At 52.7% G+C, this 27229-nt stretch overlaps 1 protein-coding gene across 1 annotated transcript; it reads left to right on the top strand.

Moving 5' to 3' along the window:
* The first annotated feature begins 65 nt into the window (after positions 1–65).
* On the top strand, positions 66–26021 carry LOC125447213 (protein FAM83F-like). Its single transcript, XM_048521443.2, has 5 exons — positions 66–557; positions 19344–19511; positions 20639–20760; positions 23603–24288; positions 25918–26021. Exons 1-5 carry the CDS (start codon positions 108–110, stop codon positions 25995–25997), a joined length of 1506 nt encoding a protein of 501 aa, XP_048377400.1. The 5' UTR covers positions 66–107; the 3' UTR covers positions 25998–26021.
* The last annotated feature ends 1208 nt before the right edge of the window (positions 26022–27229 follow it).

Raw genomic sequence — 27229 nt, 5'->3', positions numbered from 1 at the left:
GGGAGAGAAAGAGAAAGGGAGGGAGAGAGAGGGGGAGGGGGAGAGAAAGAGAGAGGGGGGGGAGAGAGAGAGAGAGAGAGAGAGGATTGGTCGCTTAGAGAGAGAACATGGGCAGCTCCCAGCTGGAGTGTTTGGAAGATAGTCACATTAATGTTAGAATTACTGACAAAAATCCAGAGTTTTATTATTGTGAACAGCAGCGTCAGGCCTTGGATGTGCTGCTAAAATTTGACGAGGTTAATTTTCGCAAGCTTCTGGAGAAAGAGGGAGTCAAAGAGTTTATTTCCTCAAAGGAGGCTGAGCAAATTCGTAGAAACCACCAGAGATATGAGGTTGAGGGGAAAGACAGTGGAAGGGATAAGAAGGCAGTGAGTGACAGCAAGTCGACATATTGGCCAGATCAGAGTGACACAACGATACCCGACCTGGACATGGGCTGGACAGAGCCCGTCTCTTACCGAGGAGTCACCAGGGTCACTGTGCACATGCACCCCCCACGAAACAATGATCCTAATATCAAGCAGATTGTGCGTAAGATGATCCAAGAGGCCAGGAAGGTGAGTGAATGTCACAAACTAACCTTTGCTACAATGATCCCAGGCATAATCACTGTTGCAAGGGAGGACAAGTGGCAACTGGACACAGTAAGATCCCACAAGGAGTACTGTGATAATGACAATCCCTCAGCACGGACCCTCCGACAGGGCCCGCACCCTCAGTACTGACCCTCCGACAGTGCCCACTCCCTCAGCACTGACCCTCCGACAGTGCCCACTCCCTCAGCACTGACCCTCCGACAGTGCCCACTCCCTCAGCACTGACCCTCCGACAGTGCCCACTCCCTCAGCACTGACCCTCCGACAGTGCCCACTCCCTCAGCACTGACCCTCCGACAGGGCCCACTCCCTCAGCACTGACCCTCCGACAGTGCGGCGCTCCCTCAGCACTGACCCTCCGACAGTGCCCACTCCCTCAGTACTGACCCTCTGACAGTGCCCACTCCCTCAGCACTGACCCTCCGACAGTGCCCACTCCCTCAGTACTGACCCTCTGACAGTGGCCACTCTGTCAGCTCTGACCCTCTGACAGTGCCCACTCCCTCAGTACTGACCCTCCAACAGTGGCCACTCTGTCAGCACTGACCCTCCGACAGTGCGCCGCTCCCTCAGCACTGACCCTCCGACAGTGCCCACTCCCTCAGCACTGACCCTCCGATAGTGCCCACTCTCTCAGCACTGACCCTCTGACAGTGCGGCGCTCCCTCAGCACTGACCCTCCGACAGTGCCCACTCCCTCAGCACTGACCGTCCGACAGTGCCTGCTCCCTCAGCACTGACCCTCCGACAGTGCCCACTCCCTCAGCACTGACCCTCCGATAGTGCGGCGCTCCCTCAGCACTGACCCTCCGACAGTGCCCACTCCCTCAGCACTGACCCTCCGACAGTGCGGCGCTCCCTCAGCACTGACCCTCCGACAGTGCCCACTCCCTCAGCACTGACCGTCCGACAGTGCCTGCTCCCTCAGCACTGACCCTCCAACAGTGCCCACTCCCTCAGCACTGACCCTCCGATAGTGCCCACTCTCTCAGCACTGACCCTCTGACAGTGCGGCGCTCCCTCAGCACTGACCCTCCGACAGTGCCCACTCCCTCAGCACTGACCCTCCGACAGTGCCCACTCCCTCAGCACTGACCCTCCGACAGTGCCCACTCCATCAGCACTGACCCTCCGACAGTGCCCACTCCATCAGCACAGACCCTCCGACAGTGCGGCGCTCCCTCAGCACTGACCCTCCGACAGGGCCCACTCCCTCAGCACTGACCCTCCAACAGTGCCCACTCCCTCAGCACTGATCCTCCGATAGTGCCCACTCTCTCAGCACTGACCCTCTGACAGTGCGCCGCTCCCTCAGCACTGACCCTCCGACAGTGCCCACTCCCTCAGCACTGACCGTCCGACAGTGCCTGCTCCCTCAGCACTGACCCTCCAACAGTGCCCACTCCCTCAGCACTGACCCTCCGATAGTGCCCACTCTCTCAGCACTGACCCTCTGACAGTGCGGCGCTCCCTCAGCACTGACCCTCCGACAGTGCCCACTCCCTCAGCACTGACCCTCCGACAGTGCCCACTCCCTCAGCACTGACCCTCCGACAGTGCCCACTCTCTCAGCACTGACCCTCTGACAGTGCGGCGCTCCCTCAGCACTGACCCTCTGACAGTGTGGCACTCCCTCAGCACTGACCCTCCGACAGTGCCCACTCCATCAGCACTGACCCTCCGACAGTGCCCACTCCCTCAGCACTGACCCTCCGACAGGGCCCACTCCCTCAGCACTGACCCTCCGACAGTGCGACACTCCCTCAGCACTGACCCTCCGACAGTGCGACACTCCCTCAGCACTGACCCTCCGACAGTGTGGCACTCCCTCAGCACTGACCCTCCGACAGTGCGACACTCCCTCAGCACTGACCCTCCGACAGTGCGGCGCTCCCTCAGCACTGACCCTCCGACAGTGCGGCACTCCCTCAGCACTGACCCTCCGACAGTGCCTACTCCCTCAGTACTGACCCTCTGACAGTGGCCACTCTGTCAGCTCTGACCCTCTGACAGTGCCCACTCCCTCAGTACTGACCCTCCAACAGTGGCCACTCTGTCAGCACTGTCCCTCCGACAGTGCGCCGCTCCCTCAGCACTGACCCTCCGACAGTGTGGCGCTCTCTCAGTACTGACCTTCCGACAGTGCGGCACTCCCTCAGCACTGACCCTCCAACAGTGCCCACTCCCTCAGCACTGACCCTCCGATAGTGCCCACTCTCTCAGCACTGACCCTCTGACAGTGCGGCGCTCCCTCAGCACTGACCCTCCGACAGTGTGGCACTCCGTCAGCACTGACCCTCCGACAGTGCCCACTCCATCAGCACTGACCCTCCGACAGTGCCCACTCCATCAGCACTGACCCTCCGACAGTGCGGCGCTCCCTCAGCACTGACCCTCCGACAGTGCGGCGCTCCCTCAGCACTGACCCTCCGACAGTGCGGCACTCCCTCAGCACTGACCCTCCGACAGTGCAGCGCTCCCTCAGCACTGACCCTCCGACAGTGCGGCGCTCCCTCAGCACTGACCCTCCGACAGTGCCCCCTCCCTCAGCACTGACCCTCCAACAGTGCGGCGCTCCCTCAGCACTGACCCTCCGACAGTGCCTACTCCCTCAGTACTGACCCTCTGACAGTGGCCACTCTGTCAGCACTGACCCTCCGACAGTGCAGCACTCCCTCAGCACTGTCCCTCCGACAGTGCGCCGCTCCCTCAGCACTGACCCTCCGACAGTGTGGCGCTCTCTCAGTACTGACCTTCCGACAGTGCGGCACTCCCTCAGCACTGACCCTCCGACAGTGCCCACTCCCTCAGCACTGACCCTCCGATAGTGCCCACTCTCTCAGCACTGACCCTCTGACAGTGCGGCGCTCCCTCAGCACTGACCCTCCGACAGTGCCCACTCCCTCAGCACTGACCCTCCGACAGTGCCCACTCCCTCAGCACTGACCCTCCGACAGTGCCCACTCTCTCAGCACTGACCCTCTGACAGTGCGGCGCTCCCTCAGCACTGACCCTCCGACAGTGTGGCACTCCCTCAGCACTGACCCTCCGACAGTGCCCACTCCATCAGCACTGACCCTCCGACAGTGCCCACTCCATCAGCACTGACCCTCCGACAGTGCGGCGCTCCCTCAGCACTGACCCTCCGACAGTGCGGCACTCCCTCAGCACTGACCCTCCGACAGTGTGGCGCTCCCTCAGCACTGACCATCCGACAGTGCCCACTCCCTCAGCACTGACCCTCCGACAGTGCCCACTCCCTCAGCACTGACCCTCCGACAGTGCAGCGCTCCCTCAGCACTGACCCTCCGACAGTGCGGCGCTCCCTCAGCACTGACCCTCCGACAGTGCCCCCTCCCTCAGCACTGACCCTCCGACAGTGCGGCGCTCCCTCAGCACTGACCCTCCGACAGTGCCTACTCCCTCAGTACTGACCCTCTGACAGTGGCCACTCTGTCAGCACTGACCCTCCGACAGTGCAGCACTCCCTCAGCACTGTCCCTCCGACAGTGCGCCGCTCCCTCAGCACTGACCCTCCGACAGTGTGGCGCTCTCTCAGTACTGACCTTCCGACAGTGCGGCACTCCCTCAGCACTGACCCTCCGACAGTGCCCACTCCCTCAGCACTGACCCTCCGATAGTGCCCACTCTCTCAGCACTGACCCTCTGACAGTGCGGCGCTCCCTCAGCACTGACCCTCCGACAGTGCCCACTCCCTCAGCACTGACCGTCCGACAGTGCCTGCTCCCTCAGCACTGACCCTCCAACAGTGCCCACTCCCTCAGCACTGACCCTCCGATAGTGCCCACTCTCTCAGCACTGACCCTCTGACAGTGCGGCGCTCCCTCAGCACTGACCCTCCGACAGTGCCCACTCCCTCAGCACTGACCCTCCGACAGTGCCCACTCCCTCAGCACTGACCCTCCGACAGTGCCCACTCTCTCAGCACTGACCCTCTGACAGTGCGGCGCTCCCTCAGCACTGACCCTCCGACAGTGTGGCACTCCCTCAGCACTGACCCTCCGACAGTGCCCACTCCATCAGCACTGACCCTCCGACAGTGCCCACTCCATCAGCACTGACCCTCCGACAGTGCGGCGCTCCCTCAGCACTGACCCTCCGACAGGGCCCACTCCCTCAGCACTGACCCTCCGACAGGGCCCACTCCCTCAGCACTGACCCTCCGTCAGTGCGACACTCCCTCAGCACTGACCCTCCGACAGTGCGACACTCCCTCAGCACTGACCCTCCGACAGTGTGGCACTCCCTCAGCACTGACCCTCCGACAGTGCGACACTCCCTCAGCACTGACCCTCCGACAGTGCGGCGCTCCCTCAGCACTGACCCTCCGACAGTGCGGCACTCCCTCAGCACTGACCCTCCGACAGTGCCTACTCCCTCAGTACTGACCCTCTGACAGTGGCCACTCTGTCAGCTCTGACCCTCTGACAGTGCCCACTCCCTCAGTACTGACCCTCCAACAGTGGCCACTCTGTCAGCACTGACCCTCCGACAGTGCAGCACTCCCTCAGCACTGTCCCTCCGACAGTGCGCCGCTCCCTCAGCACTGACCCTCCGACAGTGTGGCGCTCTCTCAGTACTGACCTTCCGACAGTGCGGCACTCCCTCAGCACTGACCCTCCAACAGTGCCCACTCCCTCAGCACTGACCCTCCGATAGTGCCCACTCTCTCAGCACTGACCCTCTGACAGTGCGGTGCTCCCTCAGCACTGACCCTCCGACAGTGCCCACTCCCTCAGCACTGACCCTCCGACAGTGCCCACTCTCTCAGCACTGACCCTCTGACAGTGCGGCGCTCCCTCAGCACTGACCCTCCCACAGTGTGGCACTCCCTCAGCACTGACCCTCCGACAGTGCCCACTCCATCAGCACTGACCCTCCGACAGTGCCCACTCCATCAGCACTGACCCTCCGACAGTGCGGCGCTCCCTCAGCACTGACCCTCCGACAGTGCGGCGCTCCCTCAGCACTGACCCTCCGACAGTGCGGCGCTCCCTCAGCACTGACCCTCCGACAGTGTGGCGCTCCCTCAGCACTGACCATCCGACAGTGCCCACTCCCTCAGCACTGACCCTCCGACAGTGCCCACTCCCTCAGCACTGACCCTCCGACAGTGCAGCGCTCCCTCAGCACTGACCCTCCGACAGTGCGGCGCTCCCTCAGCACTGACCCTCCGACAGTGCCCCCTCCCTCAGCACTGACCCTCCGACAGTGCGGCACTCCCTCAGCACTGACCCTCCGACAGTGCCCACTCCCTCAGCACTGACCCTCCGACAGTGCCCACTCCCTCAGCACTGACCCTCCGACAGTGCCCCCTCCCTCAGCACTGACCCTCCGACAGTGCCCACTCCCTCAGCACTGACCCTCCGACAGTGCCCACTCCCTCAGCACTGACCGTCTGATTATGCGGAGCTCTCTCAGCGCTGACCCTCTTCATGAATGTTGACTGGAATCTGCAGGGACAGAGTGGGTTTTGAATTCTTGCTCCTTGAATCTGAGGTGAGCCTGTGTCCCAATCCACTGCTTCCCACCCTATGCCCCCCTCCTCTCTCAGATCCTGTCCAACTTTCTGTTTGTTTCCATTTGAAGTTGGAGCCTTGGTGGCCACTCAGCCCCTTTATTTCAGCCTGATGTCTCTAACTAGGGAGTTTTGTATGATCTCTGCCAGTATCATGTTCCCTGTCCCACATTTAGTCCATGTTGCTTTCTAGTTTTGCAACAGAATCCACTTACTGACCAGGACAGTGAATTCCGAAGAAAGCAACCCCCCCTTCTCTTGCCTGAATGCTTATCTCCAGACCTCTGTCTTTCTCAATATCCCTCTGATATGCTCCTCTCTACCTTCAAGAAAACTTCTTAAATTCCATCCTTTCACTCAGACACTTAATCCAATTTAGAGACTAAAGAACTGGAGATTCTGGAACTCGAGGGAGACAAACAGGAGGCTGGAAGAATACAGCAGGTTAGGCAATATCTGGAGGAAAGGATCAGTCAATGTTTCAGAGATAGTAACAGATGCTGGAGAATCCGAGGTAACAAGATGTGGAGCTGGATGAACACAGAGGGCCAAGCAGCATCAGTGGAGCAAGATGGCTGACGTTTCAGGCCTAGACCCTTCTTCAGAAAAACTTCTTCAGAAACGTCAGCCTTCCTGCTCCTCTGATGCTGCTTGGCCTGCTGTGTTCATCCAGCTCTACACCTTGTATCTTAGTCAATGTTTCAGGACTGGGTGTAGGGGTAGGGGGAGCTGCAGATAAAGAGATCGGGGGTGGAGTGGAATGGTGGTGATAGGTGCACACTAATGGTGGGTACGACCTGGTTGGTCAATGGGAGGGATGAATCCGGATGGAAGGGACGGTCAGAAGGTAGAATGGAAGGGAGGAGGTCGGGCTTGAAGGGGAGGCAGGAATGTGTGGGAAGGTTATTTGAAGTTGTGTTCTCCAATGTTGAGTCCTTCAGGCTATGGGGTCCCCAGGTGGAAAATAAGCTGTTGCTCCTCAAATTTGCGTTCCGAGTCACTGAGACACTGGAGGATGCCGAGGGCGGACTTGTCAGAGCAGGAGTGAGACCTAATCACATAATCCAATTTTTCCACTCTGCCTCTCTGCCTCAGTCCATGACGTTGTACTCACATCAGTCCAAGAGGCTGGGTTCATGCGATCAGACATCACGGAGACGCAGATCAAAATTCGGTAAAAGCTGCGATCGCTTAATGTGACCACAAACCATTGGGCTGTGCTAAGAAGGAAACTTGGCCAGACTCAGTCTATAAATACCTTTTTAAAAATTCCTTTACAGGACGAGGGCATTGCTGGCGAGGTCAGCATTTGTTGCCTATCCCTAATTGCCCAGAGGGCAGTTAAGAGTCAACCACATTGCTGTAGGTCTGGAGTCACATGTAGGCCAGACCAGGTAAGGATGGCAGTTTCCTTCCCTAAAGGACATTAGTGAACCAGATGGGTTTTTCCAACAATTGGCAATGGTTTCATGGTCATCATTAGATTTTTAATTCCAGATGTTTAATGAATTCAAATTCCACCATCTGCCGTGGCAGGTACCCAGAACATCAACCCTGGTCTCTAGATTAACAGTCCAGTGATAATACCACTAGGCGATCGCCTCCGTTCTCTGGTTCCAGCTCAGAGGGAGAAGCCAGTAGTTAGAGGGAACAGAAGGTACTGATTGTGGTAGAGCTCCTTATTGATATAGACAAGATCCTGTTAGTGTCATTCTCAACAATGTGACTGTCTCCTAGCTGCCCTCCTTTAAGAGATGTGACAAGATTTGCACTGTGCTTGGAGAGGAGACCTCAGCACCTTCTGTAAGACCTTCCACAAAGTGTAGGAGCAGGAGTAGGCCATTGAGCCAAGGATGTCCACACCACTATTCAATGAGGTCACGGCTGATCTGATAATCCTCAAATCCACTTTCCTGCCTTTTCCCCATGACCCTCGATTCCCTCCTGATTGGAAACCTGTTTATCTCGCCTTGAGTATCCCCAATGACCCAGCCTCGGCATCCGTCTGCGGTAAAGAATCTCACAGATCCACGCCCCTCTGGGAGAAGTAATTTCTCCTCACCTCTGTCTTAAATAAGCGACCCCTTACTCTGAGATGATACCCTTGGGTGTTAGACTCTCCCACAACAGAAAACAACCTCTCCATATTGTAGGTGTTGGTGTGTTGGTCGAGCTGGGAAGTTTGATAGCAGACATTTTGTCCCCTTACTCAGTGACATCCTCAGTGCAGTGGAGCCTCCTGAGAAACGCTGTTATCTTGTGCCGGTTTAAATTTAAACAGTCTGGCTATCCTGTTCACTCAAACCCTCTCCACATCTCCCCTGTGAAGTCCCCTAAGAATCTTACGTTTCAAAAAGGTCACCTCTCATTCTTGTAAACTCCAATGACTACAGGCTGAACTCAACCGTTCTCGTGAGACAGCACCTCCATACCTAGGATCAGCCCAGTGAACCTTCCCTGGACTGCGTCCTGACGCCTGTTTGTCTCTTTCCTGGAAAGGGGGACCAGAACTGTTCACAGTATTCCAGCTGTGCTATGGTCCACCACAAGGGGCAATTAGTAATTAGATAATGAAAGCCCATGCTGACTCAATGTGATTGACGTTAAAAGGAACATGTTGCTCTCTTGAAAAGCATTTCCCGATGTGAAGTGTCTTTGGCTGTTTCCTGAAGCCGTGCAAAGGTGGATTGTCGGCACTTTAAGCAGATAAAGTGCCCACGGAACGATGTGAAATTGTTAACTAAAAGTTGGCCAAGGTAACTGGCGATCAGGTGATTTCTGGCGGAGGAGACGATTAGGGGTTCTGGGTGTGCAGGTGGAATAACTCTGCAAGGTGTGAGAGGGAACTGGAGTTTCCCTGGGGATCTTTTTCTTACAGTTCAACCTAAAATTAGATGCCATTTCCCACCACCCCCTCTGCTGCAGTTTATTTCCAGTGAGTCATGGGGGTGGGGGTGTTGGAGGGAGAGAAGGGCAATGGTTGAGGCTGGGGCAGCGGGGGGGAGGGGGGAATGTTTTGTATGTTTTGTACCCTTCCTTTCACAATCTTTCTTCCCACTTCCTGCTCTCACTTAATCTCGATTCACATCTGATCAATCATCAGTACCACCTCCACTAGTCACAGCTTTGTCTGTGAACTCTCAGAAACTGGCTTATACGTCGGTGACACTCCTGAGTAAAAAAAACAATTAGAGCCCTTTCTCTAAATCCCAACTGTTTCGATTTCAAGCCATTCAGCAAAGTACAAACACCGCTGCCCAGCTTGTATTTCTAAAAGAATTCACTCACAGGTCATGGGCATCACTGCCTGGTCCAGCATTTATTGCCCGTCCCTAGTTACCCCTTGAGAAGGTGGGGGTGAGCTGCCTTCTGGAACCGCTGCTGTCCATGTGCGGTAGGTTGACCCACAATGCCATTAGGGAGGGAATTCTGGGATTTTGACCCAGAGACAGTGAAGGGACAGTGATATATTTCCAAGTCAGGATGGGCAGTGGCTCGAAGGGGAACTTGCAGGGGGTGGTGTTCCCATGTATCTGCGGCCCTTGTCCTTCTAGGTGGAAATGGTTGTGGGTTTGGAAGATGCTGCCAATGGAGCCTTATGGAGTTGGTGCTCTGCATCTTGTAGACATTACACACTGCTGCTGCTGAGCATCGGTGGGGGAGGGAGTGGATGCTCGTGGATGTGGTGCCAATCAAGCCGCTGCTTTGTCCTGGATGGTGTCGAGGGTCATGAGTGTTGTTGGGGCTGCACCCATCCAATGGATGAGGTTTTCATGGAGGAGCACTTTGGGACCAGTGACCACAATTCTACTTGTTTTAAAATAGTGATGGAAAAGAATTAGCCTGGTCCACAAGTTAAAGTTCTAAATTGGGGCAGGGCTAATTATGATGGTATTGGACAGGAACTTTCAAACGTTGATTGTGGGGGAGGAAGGCTGTTTGCAGGTAAAGGGACAGTTGGGAAGTGGGAGGCTTTCGAAAGTGAGATAATGAGAGCCAGGGGCCAGCATGTTCCCGTTAATATGAAGAGTAAAGCTGGCTGGAGTAGGGAACACTGGATGACTAGAGATATTTCTGCTCTGGTCAAGGAAAAGAAGGAGGCATATGTCAGGTATGGACAGCTGGGACCAGGTGAAGCCTTTGAGGAATTTAGCGGGAGTAGGAGTGTACTTAAGATGGAGCAACTAAGGGACATAAGATAGCTTTGGCAAATAAGGTGAAGGAGAATTCAAAGAGATTTTACAAGAATGTTAAGGGTAGAAGAGTAATTAGGAAGATCAAAGAGATCATCTGAGTGAAGACCAACAGGAGATAGGTGAGATCCTAAACAAATACTTTGTTTCAGTATTTACTGTGCAGGAAGACATGGAAGCTAAGGAACTCCAGGAAATAAATAGTGAGGTCTTGAAAAGGTTCTGCCTTACAGAAGAGAAGGTGCTGGAGGTGTTAAAAATGCATAAAGGTTGTTAAATCCCCAAGACCTGATCAAACGTATCCTAGGGTCACCAGACCCGAAACAATAACTCTGTTTTCTCCTCCACAGACGCTGCCGGACCTTATGAGCTTTTCCAGCAACTTGGTTTTTGTTCCAGATTTACAGCATCTGCAGTTCTTTCGGTTTTTATCCTAAAACATTGCGGGAAGCTAGGGAAGAGATTGTGGGGTCCCTAGCAGAGATATTTGTATCATCAATAACCACTGGTGAGGTACTGGAAGACAGGCAGGTGGACAATGTTGTGCCATCGTTTAAGAAAGGCTGTAAGGAAAAGCCAGGGAACTATAGGCCGGTGAGCCTGACGTCAGTGCTGGGAAAAGTGTGGGAGGGGATTCTGAGGGACACGATCTACAGGCATTTGGAAACGCAAGGACTGATTAGGGATAGTCAGCACGGCTTTGTGCGTGGGCAATTGTATCTCTCAAACTTGGTTGTGTTTTTTGAAGAAATGACCAAGAAGGCAGATAAAGACCAATCATTAGATGTTGTCCACATGAACTTTAGCAAGGCCTTTGACAAGGTGCTGCATGGTCGACTGGTTAGTAGGACATAGCACATGGGATCTGGGATGGCTAGCCAGCTGGATACAGAATTGGCCTGATGGTAGGTGACAGAGGGTGATGGTAGTGGGTTGTCATTCAGACTGGAGGCACATGGCCACAAGGATCAGCGCTGGGTCTGCTGTTGTTCCTCATTTACATAAATGATTTGGATGAGATTATAGGGGGTGTGGTTAGTAAGTTTGCAGATGACACCATTGATGGTATAGTGCACACTGAAGAAGCTTATCTAACATTACAACAAGATATTGAACAACTGGGCCAGTGTGGGCCAAGGATTAGCAGAGTTTAATTTAGATAAATGTGAGGTGTTGCATTTTGGTAAGACAAACCAGGGCAGGATTTATCCAGTTAATGGTTGGCCCTATGGAGCTTTGAGACCTAGGGGTGCAGATATATCGTTCGTTGAAAGTGGCATCACAGGTAGGCAGGGTGGTGAAGTAGGCATTTTGCATGCTTGCCATCATCAATCAGAGCTTTGAGTACAGGAGTAGTAGGAACTGCAGATGCTGGAGAAGCTGAGGTAACAAGGTGTAGAGCTGGATGAACACAGCAGGCCAAGCAGCATCAGAGGAGCAGGAAGGCTGACGTTTCTGAAGAAGATTTTCTGGAGAAGAGTCTAGGCCCGAAACGTCAACTTTCCTGCTCCTCTGATGCTGCTTGGCCTGCTGTGTTCATCCAGCTCTACACCTTGTTATCATTGAGTACAGGAGTTGGTTTGTCATGTTACAGCTGTACAAAACATTGGTCAGACCACATTTGGAGTACTGTGTACAGTCTGGTCACACTTCTATCAGAAGGATGATATTCAACTGGAAAGGGTGCAGAAAAGGTTTGCAGGGATGTTATTGGGGCTGGAGGGTTAGAGTTATGGGGAGGGGCTGGATAGGCTGGGACTTTCTTCACTGGAGCGTAGGAAGCTGAGAGGCAACTTTATAGAGGTTTATAAAACCATGAGGAGCATGGATAGGGTGAATAGCAAAGGTCTTTTCCCCAGGGTAGGGGAGTCCAAAACTAGAGGGGCATAGGTTTAAGGTGAGAGGGGAAAGATTCGAACGGGGCCTAAGGGGCAACTTTATTGCACAGAAGGTGGTGCGTGTGTAGTTTGAACTGCCAGAGGAAGTGGTAGAGGCTGGTACAGTTACAGCGCTTAACAGGCATTCGGATCAGTACATGGATAGGAAAGGTTTGGGTTAGTTTAAAAGCAGAATGGGACTAGTTCAGGTAAGGAAACCTGGTCAGCATGGACAAGTTGGGCTGTAGGGCCTGTTACTTTGCTGTGTGAGTCTATCCAGACATGAGGGGAGTATCCCATCACACCCCTAACATGTGCCTTGTCGTTGGTGATAAAACGTGAGGCTGGATGAACACAGCAGGCCAAGTAGCATCTCAGGAGCACAAAAGCTGACGTTTCGGGCCTAGACTCTTCACCAGAGAGGGGGATGGTGAGAGGGTTCTGGAATAAATAGGGAGAGAGGGGGAGGCGGACCGAAGATGGAGAGAAAAGAAGATAGGTGAAGAGGAGAGTATAGGTGGGGAGGTAGGGAGGGGATAGGTCAGTCCAGGGAAGACGGACAGGTCAAGGAGGTGGGATGAGGTTAGTAGGTAGATGGGGGTGCGGCTTGGGGTGGGAGGAAGGGATGGGTGAGAGGAAAAACAGGTTAGGGAAGCAGAGACAGTTTGGACTGGTTTTGGGATGCAGTGGGTGGAGGGGAAGAGCTGGCTGGTTGTGTGGTGCAGTGGGGGGAGGGGACGAACTGGACTGGTTTTGGGATGCGGTGGGGGAAGGGGAGATTTTGAAGCTGGTGAAGTCCACATTGATACCATTGAGCTGCAGGGTTCCCAAGCGGAATGTGAGTTGCTGTTCCTGCAACCTTCGGGTGGCATCATTGTGGCACTGCAGGAGGCCCATGATGGACATGTCATCTAGAGAATGGGAGGGGGAGTGGAAATGGTTTGCGACTGGGAGGTGCAGTTGTTTGTTGCGAACTGAGCGGAGGTGTTCTGCAAAGCGGTCTCCAAGCCTCCGCTTGGTTTCCCCAATGTAGAGGAAGCCACACCGGGTACAGTGGATGCAGTATACCACATTGGCAGATGTGCAGGTGAACCTCTGCTTAATGTGGAATGTCATCTTGGGGCCTCGGATAGGGGTGAGGGAGGAGGTGTGGGGGCAAGTGTAGCATTTCCTGCGGTTGCAGGGGAAGGTGCCGGGTGTGGTGGGGTTGGAAGGCAGTGTGGAGGGAACAAGGGAGTCACGGAGAGAGTGGTCTCTCCAGAAAGCAGACAAGGGTGGGGATGGAAAACTGTCTTGGGTGGTGGGGTTGGATTGTAAATGGCGGAAGTGTCGGAGGATAATGCGTTGTATCCGGAGGTTGGTGGGGTGCTGTGTGAGAACAAGGGGTATCCACTTTGGTGGTTGTGGCGGGGGCGGGGTGTGAGGGACGTGTTGCGGGAAATGCAGGCGACGTGGTCAAGGGCGTTCTCGACCACTGTGGGGGGAAAGTTGCGGTCCTTGAAGAACTTGGACATCTGGAATGTGCGGGAGTGGAATGCCTCATCGTGGGAGCAGATGCGGCGGAGGCGGAGGAATTGGGAATAGGGGATGGAATTTTTGCAGGAGGGTGGGTGGGAGGAGGTGTATTCTAGGTAGCTGTGGGAGTCGGTGGGCTTGAAATGGACATCAGTTACAAGCTGGTTGCCTGAGATGGAGACTGAGAGGTCCAGGAAGGTGAGGGATGTGCTGGAGATGGCCCAGGTGAACTGAAGGTTGGGGTGGAAGGTGTTGGTGAAGTGGATGAACTGTTCGAGCTCCTCTGGGGAGCAAGAGGCGGAGCCGATACAGTCATCAATGTAACGGAGGAAGAGGTGGGGTTTGGGGCCTGAGTAGGTGCAGAAGAGGGACTGTTCCACGTAACCTACAAAGAGGCAGGCATAGCTGGGCCCCATGCGGGTGCCCATGGCCACCCCCTTAATCTGTAGGAAGTGGGAGGAATCGAAAGAGAAGTTGTTGAGGGTGAGGACGAGTTCGGCTAGGTGGATGAGGGTGTCGGTGGAGGGGGACTGGTTGGACCTGTGGGACAGGAAGAAGCGGAGGGCCTTGAGGCCATCTGCATGCGGAATACAGGTGTATAGGGACTGGACGTCCATGGTGAAAATGAGGTGTTGGGGGCCAGGGAATTGGAAGTCCTGGAGGAGGTGGAGGGAGTGGGTGGTGTCACGGACGTAGGTAGGGAGTTCCTGGACCAAAGGGGAGAAAATGGAGTCCAGATAGGTGGAGATGAGTTCGGTGGGGCAGGAGCAGGCTGAGACGATGGGTCGACCAGGGCAGGCAGGTTTGTGGATTTTGGGAAGGAGATAGAAACTGGCCGTGCGGGGTTGGGGAACAATGAGGTTGAGGGTGTGGGTGAGAGGTCCCCTGAGATGATGAGGTCATGAATAGTGTTGGAGATGATGGTTTGGTGCTCGGGTATGGGGTCATGATCGAGGGGGCAGTAGGAGGAGGTGTCGGAGAGTTGGCGTTTGGCCTCGGCGATGTAGAGGTCAGTGCGCCATACTACCACTGTGCCACCCTTGTCTGCGCGTTTGATGGTGAGGTTGGGGTTGGAGCGGAGGGAGCGGAGGACTGCCGGTTCTGCAGGGGAGAGGTTGGAGTGGGTGAGAGGGGTGGAGAGGTTGAGGCGGCTAATGTCTCGACGGCAGTTGGAGATGAAGAGGTCGAGGGAAGGTAGGAGGCCTGGGGTGGTGTCCAGGAGGAGGACTTGTGTTGGAAGCGGGTGAAGGGGTCAGTGGAGGGAGGGTTGGGCTCCGGGTTGAAGAAGTAGGTGTGGAGGCGAAGGCGACGGATAAACTGCTCTATGTCCAATCATGACTGGCATTCGTTGATGTGTGGTTGTTGGTGGACAAAGGTGAGCCCCTTGCTAAGGACTGACCGTTCGTCCTCAGTCAGTGGAACCTCTGCATTGCTCTTGTTGTGGCAGGTCCCGTAGAGTTTCTGGTCAATGCTAACCCTCAGGATGTTAATCTGAATATTCACAGTGAGAATATGTTTGAAGCCCTTCCTAGCCCCAGCATTCCCCCATCCCTCGGGGGCGGTGGGGGGGTGCGCTAGGGGCTACTGACTTTCAGTTCCAGCGCTATGAACAGCCCCTTGGTGTGTCAGTTCAGACAGCTATTCAACCACAGTAAGCATCACCTATTAGTACCATCCTCTCTTAGTTGGACTGGTGAACTCACTGAAGTCCCCACTAAGTATTCCAGCAGATAATGAGGAGGAATGGGGCCCATTCCTCATGTCACACATCCATGTGGCAGGAAGTTGGCATAGGCCCCGGTGAAGGGAAGTTGTATCAAAGTGTGGTCACTGCCTCCTGCAGGCAGTTAATGGCATTGCAAAATCCAGGAAGCAGAACTGAGTGTAATAACATCCCCCAAACTTGCCCCATGTTTGTGGATCACTCTATAGTGCCCCGAAACGTCTCTGAACACCATCAGCCATCTAAGTGACCTGCCCCACTATTGTAACCCATTCAGATTGTTACCCTAGGGGCTACAGAATCTAGAGCGTGGGCACACTCATGGTCAGGACCACGGCACAGACAAATTAGTTTGCTCAAGTACAAGTTATGAATTGTTTGAATTCTCTACCCCAGAGGGTTTGGAGTTGAGTGTAGGCTGCAATATTCAGATTTTTACCCTTTCGGACCATTGAGGGTCACAGTGAATGAAGTCCAAACCCAAGACTCGCTGTAATCCTGCTGAATGGCAGAACAGGCTTGAAGGACTGAATGGCCAACTTCTGCTCCTATTTCTTGCATTGCCAGCTCAATATGGCTAAAGACAGAAAGCCACCCGGACCCCAGTGCTGTTTAAAATAGGGATATTTCTTTGTGAGCAAAGGCTGGGCTGGCGTCCGCTGTGAAATTTTCGTTGAGAGAGTCAGCTCTCTGTATAGTTACAGGAAGGGAGTCGAACCAGGGTGATGCTGACTTTGTGTTTTTTTGGAGGTTGCTGAGTTTATCTCATTCAGATCGGAACATGTTAAGCAAACAGAAAGCCACAGCCCAGCCTGCAGCCCAGGTAAAGGAAGAGGAAGGATGTTGTTATCATCTCAATCTCCAACAAGTAACACCCCTCTCATCTGATCTACACGCAGCCACATGTTAACCCTTTGTAAGCTGCAGGAAGTATCAGACCAAACCCAGCCACCTTCCTGAAAACCACCTTGTTCCCTGCTGCTTGGTAACTCTCTCTGTTCCACATCCCTCCTCACAAATCCATTCAATCCCTGATTTCAGGCTGTATCTAAACTTGAGAGTTCAATCCCTTAACCTGGATTCCCTCCAAACAGATTAAGGTCATTGTCCTCATCTCTCCCTATGTAGCTCACTGTCGCAGAGTCATACAAAACGGAAACAGACCCTTCGGTCCAACCATTCTGTACCGACCATAATCCCAAACTTAACACTTATTTTCTGATGAAGGGTCTCGGCCCAAAACGTCAGCTTTCCTGCTCCTCTGATGCTGCTTGGCCTGCTGTGTTCATCCAGCTCTACACCCTGTTATGTCTCTCAACTTAACACCTGCCTGCTCCTGGCCCATATCGCTCTAAGCCTTTCCTATTCGTGTACCTATTCAGATGTCTTTTAAACGTTGTAACTGTAGCCACATCCACCACTTCCTCAGGAAGTTCATTCCACACGCGAACCACCCTCTGTGTAAAACATTTGCCTCCCTTTTTTAAAATTTCTCTCCTCTCACCTTAAAACTGTGCCCCCCTCGTCTTGAAACTCCCCCATTGTACGGAAAAGACAATTACAGTGTTTTATAAAGCTCCTCACTTACTTAGTCATTTACAGGATGAGGGTGTCTCTGCCCAGGCAGCATTTATTGCCCATCCCTAATTGCCCAGAGGGCAGTTCACAGTCAACCACATTGCTGTGGGTCTGGAGTCACATGTAGGCCAGACCAGGTAAGGATGGCAGATTTCCTGATGGAAATCCAGATGGGTTTTCCCCCATCTATCAGAAGTGGTTTCATGGCCATAATTAGATTCTTAATTCCAGAATTCTTTAATTGAATTCAGATTCCAGTATCTGCCAGCGTGGAGGTAAAAACCCAAGTCCCCAGAACATTGCATGGAGTCATAGAAATGTACAGCACTGAAACGGACCCTTCAGTCCAACTCATGCAGACCAGATATCCTGAATTAATCTAGTCCCACTTGCCAGCAATTGGCCCATATCCCTCTAAACCCTTCCAGTTCATATACCCATCCAGATGCCTTTTAAATGCTGTAATTGTACCAGCCTCCACCACTTCCTCTGGCAGCTCATTCTACACACGCACCACCCTCTGTGTGAAAAAGGTTTTGCTCCTCAGCTCCCTTTTAAATCTTTCACCTCCCACCTTAAACCTATGCCCCTCTGGTTTTGGATTCCCATAACCTGGGGGAATAGACCTTGTCTATTCACCCTCTCCATGCTCCTCATGGTTTTATAAACCTCTATAAGGTCACCCCTCAGCCTCCAATGCTCCAGGGAAAATAGCCCCAGAATTTTTAGTCCCTCACTGTAGCTCACGCCCTCCACCCTGGCAAGGTCCTCATAGATCTTTTCTGAACGCTTTCACATTTCACAACATCCCATTTCCGGGATCAATACTCTATTAATCCTCCCATTGTGGCACTGCAAATGAGAGGGTGAGGTGGAGGGAGTGGCATGGAGGAATGGAGTGTTGAGAGAGGGAGGTAGGGGGAGGGAGATCCTGAGGTGATTGTTATCTTTCAACTGTTACAGAGTTTAAACAAATAATCCCCTGGGGTTGCAGTAGTGTGGAGGCTGAAATTTGCAAAGCGATTATTTTCCTGTAATTCAGATGAAGGAATTACAAATCGTTAATTAAACTGGATCTGCTGGTTTCTAGTTTATGCCCAGAGGGAATACAATGGGCACAGAATCACATAATATCAACTGACACCTCAAACAGAAAATACTTCCTTAAACTGCTCAAAGGTATCACTGCACTGTCCCTGGCATGACCCAGGACTGACCCAGGTTAATGCTGGGAATCTGAAACCAACTCTGAGAGTGCTGGAGAAACTCAGCAGGTCTGGGCAGCATCTCTGGAGAGGGAAACAGAGTTCATGTTTCTAGTTGGATACGTTCTGAAGAGTTCCTCCTCCATGTTCTGTTCCTCTACCTGTTAATGGACCAGGGTCTTGCTGAGGGAATTCAGTCCCAGGATTAAATTGAGACTGACTATGACAGCTTCTGATTGAGCTTCTCTCCTTCTTCAATCCTTTACATTGTTAACGACATTTTAATTCCAATATTGAAACAAGAGGCTTTCTTATTCCCTCCACCTCACTGCCCTCTCTCCCCCCTCAGTCTCTCTCCTCCTCATCTTAACAGTCCGCCCCTCCATCTCTCCCTCTCTTTTCATGTTGCTCACTTCCTCCCTCCCTCTGCCTCCACTTTCGTTCCTCTCTCTCGCAGGAATATTGTGTAAGTTCAAATCTTTAATATTACAATTTCAACAAACGCACTGGTTACACCAGGTTGAGGATTTAATTCCCATTTGAACTAAAGGGATACAGGGTCGTCACTGCACAGAAGGAACCTATTCAGCCCATCAAGTGCATGCCAGCTCCTAGACTAACGCAGTCAGCCCTGTTCCTACAGTCCCTGAGATTTTCCATCCCTCAGATACCAATTTCCAGTCATTTCTCACTGAGTTGTAATAACTCAAAGTGGCGAGGCGAAGGCCCAGTAGAACAATTGCTGACCTGTTAACCCACAGACCCAGGCAATGCTCTGGGGACCTGGGTTCAAATCCCACCATTGGCAGCTGGTGCAATTTGAAATCAATAAAAATCTGGAATGAAACGCCTAATTGTGTTGATGGTCAAGGAAAATTATCTGGGTCGCTAATGCCCTTTAGGGAAGGAAACTGCCATCCTTACCTGGTCTGGCCCACACGTGACTCCAGACCCACAGGAATGAGGTTGCCTCGTAACTGCCCTCTGGGCAATTAGGGATGGGCAATAAATGCTGCCTGGGCAGCGACGCCCTCATCCCGTGAATGGATTAAAAACAAACTTGGAAACTGAATGGTGAATGTTTTGAAAGTGTCTCATTAATGTTTGATTTATTCAGATTATCGCAGTTGTTATGGATGAATTCACAGACCGGAATATATTTGAGGATCTGATTGAGGCCTTTTACCGGCGAAGACTCCCTGTTTATATCATCCTGGACCAAGGCAACGTGAAGTATTTTCTGGAAATGTGCAAGAAAATAGAACTGAACAATGTGATGATACGTGTGAGTGTCCCACGGGAGGGTCTGACTCTGTGCAGTGTCTGCACACTCCTCTCCATCTTCTGCTGAGGTGACTGTGTCATCCCCTTCCCCTCAATCTCCCACTCCCAACTTTCCCCCATTCTCCTGCACTCCTCTCCCTCCTCCCCATTCTTCCCTCTCCTTCCTCTTCACTTCACACCCCTTCCCCTCGCTCTTCCCTCCCACTCTTCTCCCTCTCCTTTACTCCCTCTGGTCCCCATTCCTCACTCTCCCCTCTCTCCCACCCCTCCCTCTGCCTCCCCCACCACACCAAACAGCAGCCCTATCTCCTATTCCCAGATGGTAATGCTGATGGTCAGGAATCTTGGGCTAAATTCAGATAGTTTCTAATCACCCTCTTCAGAAATGTTCCTACACACCCTTTTGGAGCAGATGGGACTTGAAAGGGATGCTATCACTGAACCGCAAGAAGCCCTCTGGCTAAATCGAAGGGCTCAGACCTGATGTGGAGCAGGAGATAGTTCATAAAGAGGGTGAATTCTGTCTGGCACAAACAGAGAGCTGTCAGATTGGGGCTCAGTGCAGGGGCTAGTACTGGGACACGGTTTGGAGGTCAAGAACAAGGTACGGTGTAGGGGTCAGGATGAGACATTGACAGAGAGAGAGAGAGAGATACAGTATTAGAAAGAGAAAGAGAGGGGACAGCGGTAGAGAGAGACAGACATTGAGAGAGAGAAAGAGAGAACATACAGAGTGATAGAGAGAGACAGTAATAAAAAGAGAGATAGATAGAGAGAGAGACAGTCATACAGAGAAAGAGAGAGTGAGAGAGAGACGGTGAGAGAGAGAGGGGGAGACAATGAGACAGAGACAGAGAGAAAGAGAGAGACAGTGTGAGAGAGAGAGAGACAGGCAGAGTGAGAGAGAGACAGTGTGAGAGAGAGAGAGAGAGACAGAGTGAGAGAGACAGTGTGAGGGGGGGAGACAGTGAGAGGGAGACAGAGAGAAACAGAGAGAGAGAGACAGTGTGAGAGAGAGAGGGGGGAGACAGTGAGAGGGCGAGAGAGACAGACAGACAGAGAGAGAGAGAGAGAGATGGAGAGACGGAGGTATATATTTCTGTCCCTGTGCCTTGTGTTTCTTTGCAGTACCTACGAGTCCGTTCCATCGCTGGCACAGGCCTGTACTTGGCATCGGGATATGTCGCTGGTTCCTTAGACCAGAGATTTATGATTGTGGACGGTGACAAAGTGATTTCAGGATCATACAGGTAACTTCGGACAACACGGGTTCCTTGCTGGAGCAGGTTACAGCTGACACCAGGTCTATTTCTGTGTCCCAGTTACATTAATGGGAGGTGGTTTTCTGTTCCCAGTTTCTACCCCTCTGTTCGGTTACAGCAGTGTGTGAGACAGACCGTTCCCATCTCCCATTAACGCTTCCTGCTTGAAATTCGATGCATTGTGTCTGCATTGGCCTTCCCAACCGAGAACTCATCTCATTCGATTCCCTGCTTCCCTCACACTCTACATTCCATACCCTAAACCACTTGCTGTGTGAAACTCCTTTCTCGCACATCCCATCTGCTTCTTTTACAATCTATTCGTCTGGTTCTCTGCCCCTTACCAACCAGAATAGTATTGTCCCAGCCACCCTGTCCAGACCCCTCACCAGTTTGAGAAGTTCTCTTGTCTCCCCTCAGCCTTTTCCTGTCCAGGCCGAACATTTCCAACCTCTCCGATCTTTCTTCACAAAGTGTCTCCTCTCTAGAAACATTCTCATGAACCTCCCCCCCACCTCTCTCTCTGCCCCCCACCCCGCAATTTATACCTGCCCTATAACATTGCACCCACAATCCTTCAGCTGAGGTCTAACCAGGGTCCTCCATAAGTTCGTCGTCACCTCCTCACTCATGTACTGTGTCCCCCCACAACCCCCCCCAATAATAAAGCTGAGGAGGCCTCATTAGCTATTTCCTCAACCTGCCCTACTGCGCCTACGACTCATGCACCTTTGCTCCTGAACACTCTTTAGAACGGAGTGTGAGGCTGGATGAACACAGCAGGCCCAGCAGCATCTCAGGAGCACAAAAGCTGACGTTTCGGGCCTAGACCCTTCATTAAAGAGAGACCCTCTCCAATGAAGGGTCTAGGCCCGAAACGTCAGCTTTTGTGCTCCTAAGATGCTGCTTGGCCTGCTGTGTTCATCCAGCTCCACACTTTGTTATCTTGGATTCTCCAGCATCTGCAGTTCCCACTATCTCTTTAGAACAGCCCTTTTTATTTCATAAAAACCAAAAGAACTGCAGATGCTGGAAATCAGAAACAAAATCAGGAACAGTACCTTTTTTCTTTCGTACCATCTCTCTATATTCTTTGTCCCAATAACATTGCCTCTCTGTACTAAACCCTATCTGCCCACTCCCATCACCTTGTCAATGTCCTTTTGGAGGTCCACACTGTCCCCTTCACTATTTCCAATTCTCCGAAGGTTAATATCGCCTACAAACTTTGACATTGTTCCCCTAAATCGAGCCCATTAATATATTTCAGGATAAGTAAGGCTGCCAACACAACAAAATGTCCCCAGTCCCAGAAACATCCCTCCCCCACATTGTCTCCTGTCATTCAGCCCCATGACAAATGTCCCCTTTATTCTCTGAGCCAAAAATCTGCTCACACATCTATCATGTTTTACAAAGTGCTTTGTAGCTCCATGTGCACATCACCCTCATCAACTCTCTGTTACCTCTTAAAAAATTCCAGCAAGTTCAACTTATTTTACCTCAACATCTGTTTGCTGCTGTTCCTTAATTAACCCACTTTGTGTTTTTGTGATTTTTCTCTGGAATTATCTTTCTGAGAGCTTCCCCATCTTAGAACAGCACAGTACAGATGTTGTGCCAAACTTTCACCCTAACCCTAAGGTCTATCTGACCTCCACCCCTACCTTATACTACCATCCATATGTCTATCTAATAGCCACTTAAATGCCCCAAATGAGGCCGACTCCACTACCCTCTCCGGCAACGCATTCCACACCCCGACCACTCTCTCAGTAAAGAACCTACCTCTGACGTCTCCCCTATATCTACCTCCACTCACTTTAAAACTATGCCCCCTCGTAATAGCTACCTCCACCCCAGGGAAAAATCTCTGGCTGTCCACTCTATCTATACCTCTGATTATTTTGTACACCTCTATTAAGTCACCTCTCATCCTTCGTTGTTCTAAAGAGAAAAGCCCCAGCTCCCTCAACTTTTCCTCGTAAGACCTTCCCTCCATTCCAGACAACATCCTGGTAAACCTCCTCTGCACCTTTTCCAACACTTCCACATCCTTCCTGTAATGAGGTGACCAGAACTGGACAGAATACTCCAGATGTGGCCGAACCAGGGTTTTGTACAGCTTACACTGTAGTGAAAGCATTTGTATCAGCTGATCTTGTCCTCACATCCTCCCTTGAACAAGGGGCAATTGCTCAGTCCCCTATATCCTGTTGAACAATTCTGGTCAGTCGCACGGTTCCATCGTTCCACTCTCACTTCCCTCAGTGTTTTGCAAGTAGGTGTGTGTGTGTGTGTGTGTGTGTGTGTGTGTCAGTGGGGGGGGAGGGGGGGGCAGTGGCGAAGGCAGGGAGAGAGAGAGAGAAAGTGTGTTTCTGTGTGGGTGTGCATCTGCCTGCCTGTCTACATATGTATGTGTGTCTACCTGTTTCTGCCTGTGTATGTGTGTGTGTCTTCTTGTCTGTATATGTGTATCTGTTTGGATCTGTGTCTGTCTGCCTGTCTCTGTATGTGTGTGTGTCTGACACCGTGTCCCAGCTTGTCTCTGTGTGCCTGTCAGTCTGTGTATCTGTCTCTGTGTGTGGGTGTCTGTCTCCCAGTGTGTGTGTGTCTCTATGTCTGTCTGTCTGAGCGCACTCGGACGGCAATGCCCGACTGGCCTGTGGCCGGCTGGGTGTGAACACGGATCGAGTAGTGGGGAGACTCCCTGGATACAGACACTCCCTCTACTCCGTCTCTCCCCTCAGACTCTCCATAAGCAGACTCTTTTCAAACCTCGTGTAAAACGGTAAAAGGGACTGAAGCTGGGTTTGTGATTTGTCACCAGTTTCACATGGAGCTGTTCTCGGCTACACCGCAGCACCGTGGCTGTCTACACTGGCCAGATCCTGGAAAACTTTGATGTTGAGTTCAGGCAGCTCTACGCCAACTCCGACCCAGTGGATCTGCATGAGCTCCTCGACATCAAGATCGGATTTACAGGCCTGACTCCTGGCCTCCGTGCCAGCCCAGTCCCCCGCTGCTCTGATGACCTCAACAGGAAGCTCAATAATCCCAAATACCTCCTGGTGACAGAGGGACTGCGTCGGGTCTCCTCAGAAAACCAAGTGCTTCCTGCATGCGAGTTGAAGGTGAGGGAGAGCAGCGTGAAGTTCCGAGAGAGGAGGGGAACCATGAAGGACAGTAAGAAGGAGGATCACAGTAAATCGATTCAGGTCGTTGAGGATTGGCTGCTGAAGAATGACGTCCGGGGCCTGGACAAACCTGAGCCTGTTGAAGACCTGGTGCCAGCCAGCAAGATGCCCGATGCCAACCACCAAGCCATCTCCCGGTTCGGCATCACAAACTGGTTCCGAACCAGCTCCAGGAAGTTCAAACGAGTGGACAGTGACTCCCCACCAGTCTCCGAGCCCAAAGCCTCCAAGGGAAACTGGAGGTCCAAGCTGAAGAAAGACTCAGCCAAAAGTGGGAAGATGACCATGGAGACTGAAAGCCTAACAGACATGGGTACAGGTACCCTCTACCCACTTCTCTGGGTTTTTAAAATCCATTTTTCTATTTATTCACTTACTTCCCATCCCGATTTGCCCAAAGGACTGTTAAGAGTCAACCTCATAACCCCATACAGCACAGAAACAGGCCTTTCGGCCCAACTCGTCCATGTCAACCTGGTTCCCTGAACTAAACAAATCCCATTTACCCATATCCCTTTAAAACTGAAGAAGGGTCTCGGCCCGAAGCATCAGCCTTCCTGCTCCTCTGATGCTGCTTGGCCAGCTGTGTTCATCCAGCTCTACACCTTATCTTCTTCAGTTTGGTCTGTTTTCCATGAGGGTTAATGCCTTGGTTTTAAGATCCCTACCTGTAGGTCATCCCTTCCCCCCGAGCCAATAATTAAGCCCAAATCCTGTGCATGTTGAGATTAGAAGCAGACAGATCGCTGGAGACACTCAGAAAGGGGCAGTGTCTGCGGAAAGAGAAACAGAATTAATGCTTGTTATCCAGAATGACTCTGCATTAGAATTGTTGTTGGAGGAGGAGCAAGGGGAACAGATGGTGAGGGTGGCCACAGCAAAAGACAAAGGGAGCGCTGACGACTGTAGAGGAGTGATTGAGATGCAGAATAGATGTTAATGCTATGTGTCCACAGCAGAAAATAGGTCTCCCAGAAACAAACTTATGCAAATAAACTATTAGATGGGAAGAGATAACACAGTGTGGAGTGGAGGAGCACAGTGTGGAGCTGGAGGAGCACAGTGGACCAGGCAGCATCACAGGAGTAGGAAAGTTGATGTTTTAGGCTGGGGCGCTTCTTCAGAAAAAACTTTCCTGCTCCTCTGGTCCACTGCCTGGTCCACTGTGCTCCTCCAGCTCCACACTATGCTCCTCCAGCTCCACACTGTGATCCTCCAGCTCCACACTGTGTTATCTCTTCCCATCTAATGTTTTGTTGACTACAACATCAGCAATTCTTACTAACTCATTCGATGGGAAGGGGTTGTTCAGACTCTGAAGTTGTTGAACTCAATGGGCATCTCAGGAGCACAAAAGCAGACGTTTTGGGCCTAGACCCAAAACGTCAGCTTTTGTGCTCCTGAGATGCTGCTTGGCCTGCTGTGTTCATCCAGCTTCACACTTTGTTATCTTGGATTCTCCAGCATCTGCGGTTCCCATTATCTTTATTGAACTCAATGTTGAGTCACAGAGTCATACAGCACTGAAATAGACCCTTCGGCTAACCAGTCCATACTGACTATAATCCCCAAAGAATCCTGAAGGTTGTAAAGTGCTGAAGTGGGGGATGAGGAGATCATCTTCAGGCTAGAACTGGGCTTCATAGGAATGGGTCCAGGACAGAAAAGGTTAGCTTGAGAGCAAACTCTCCCAATCTTTGTCACCTCCATCAACCTGATCCCAGATCCCTGGCTTTTCCCCCATTGTCATTGCTCCACCACGGGTGGCCTGGAGCCCGAAGTTTTGGAATTCTGTTTCCAGGTGGGATTTTGAACTCCTGTCCATTAGAGCCCTGTCTTCCCAGCCACTCACAACCAGGCCGATCTCTCTCACCCCACCATCCATTATTCCCACTGCTGTCCCCCAACCAACACACCCTACTAACTCTCTGCCTTTGTGTTTTCACAGGGAAGGACAGCCCCTCCACGTCAGAGAAAGGTCCCAGCAGCAACACCAGAAAGAGCAAGGAGCAGTGTGTGCTGTCATGAGGACTTGGGTCGAAGGGTTGGGGGAGCGTGGGAAGGGGTGTGGGGAGGGCATGAGGGATTTGGGGTGTCGGCTGGGTGAGTTAATTCCAGATTGATGTTTGTACCCAGCCTGTTAGTAGTTTGTCCCTGTCCTCGTGATATCAAGAGTGAGCCCTAGAGGGGTGAGGGTACAGAGGGGGCGGGGGGAGAGTATTCAGCATCTTGCTGCCGCCTGCTGGGAGACCCCTGCAGTGACGGGGCCAATTACCCCTGTCTTTTCCCATGTGCTTCTTCGTGAGGAACCCCATGGTCTCTGAGCCTCACAGAATACAAAGATCCCAGGAGTGGCCAATGTTGACTCTGGGTTGCACTGTCCTGGTTTCGAGGGGTGGGGGTGGGGGAGGGTGGTATTAAGTTGCTGCTTTCTACCAACCCAGCCACTTAATCACTACCCAGACACACCAGGTCAAGGTGACAGTGAGACACCAGCTGGCAGGGAGGATAAACCTGCGGATGAAGTTGTTCAGGTCAAATAGCCCGGTACAGCCAGGGTCAGCGTAAACCCCGATTCTGTCTGCAGTCACGCACAATGTTCGAACACTACAGCACCCACAGGACCCCGCTCCCAGACAGAGCGAGCACCCACGGGACCCCGTTCCCAGGCAGAGCGAGCACCCACAGGACCCCGCTCCCAGGCAGAGCGAGCACCCACAGGACCCCGCTCCCAGACAGAGCGAGCACCCACAGGACCCCGCTCCCAGACAGAGCGAGCACCCACAGGACCCCGTTCCCAGGCAGAGTGAGCACCCACGGGACCCTGTTCCCAGGCAGAGCGAGCACCCACAGGACCCCGCTCCCAGACAGAGCGAGCACCGACAGGACCCCGCTCCCAGACAGAGCGAGCACCCACAGGACCCCGCTCCCAGACAGAGCGAGCACCCACAGGACCCCGTTCCCAGGCAGAGCGAGCACCCACAGGACCCCGCTCCCAGACAGAGCAAGCACCCACAGGACCCCGCTCCCAGACAGAGCGAGCACCCACAGGACCCCGCTCCCAGACAGAGCGAACACCCACAGGACCCCGCTCCCAGAGCGAGCACCCACAGGACCCCGCTCCCAGACAGAGGGAGCACCCACAGGACCCCGCTCCCAGACAGAGCGAACACCCACAGGACCCCGCTCCCTGACAGAGCAAGCACTCACAGGACTCCGCTCCCGGACAGAGCGAGCACCCACAGGACCCCGCTGCCGGA

Source organism: Stegostoma tigrinum, chromosome 38, assembly GCF_030684315.1.
Source record: "Stegostoma tigrinum isolate sSteTig4 chromosome 38, sSteTig4.hap1, whole genome shotgun sequence".
Taxonomy (NCBI): domain Eukaryota; kingdom Metazoa; phylum Chordata; class Chondrichthyes; order Orectolobiformes; family Stegostomatidae; genus Stegostoma; species Stegostoma tigrinum.
The sequence above is the reverse complement of the archived record's forward strand: the minus strand, read 5'-3'. Positions and strand labels throughout refer to the sequence as shown.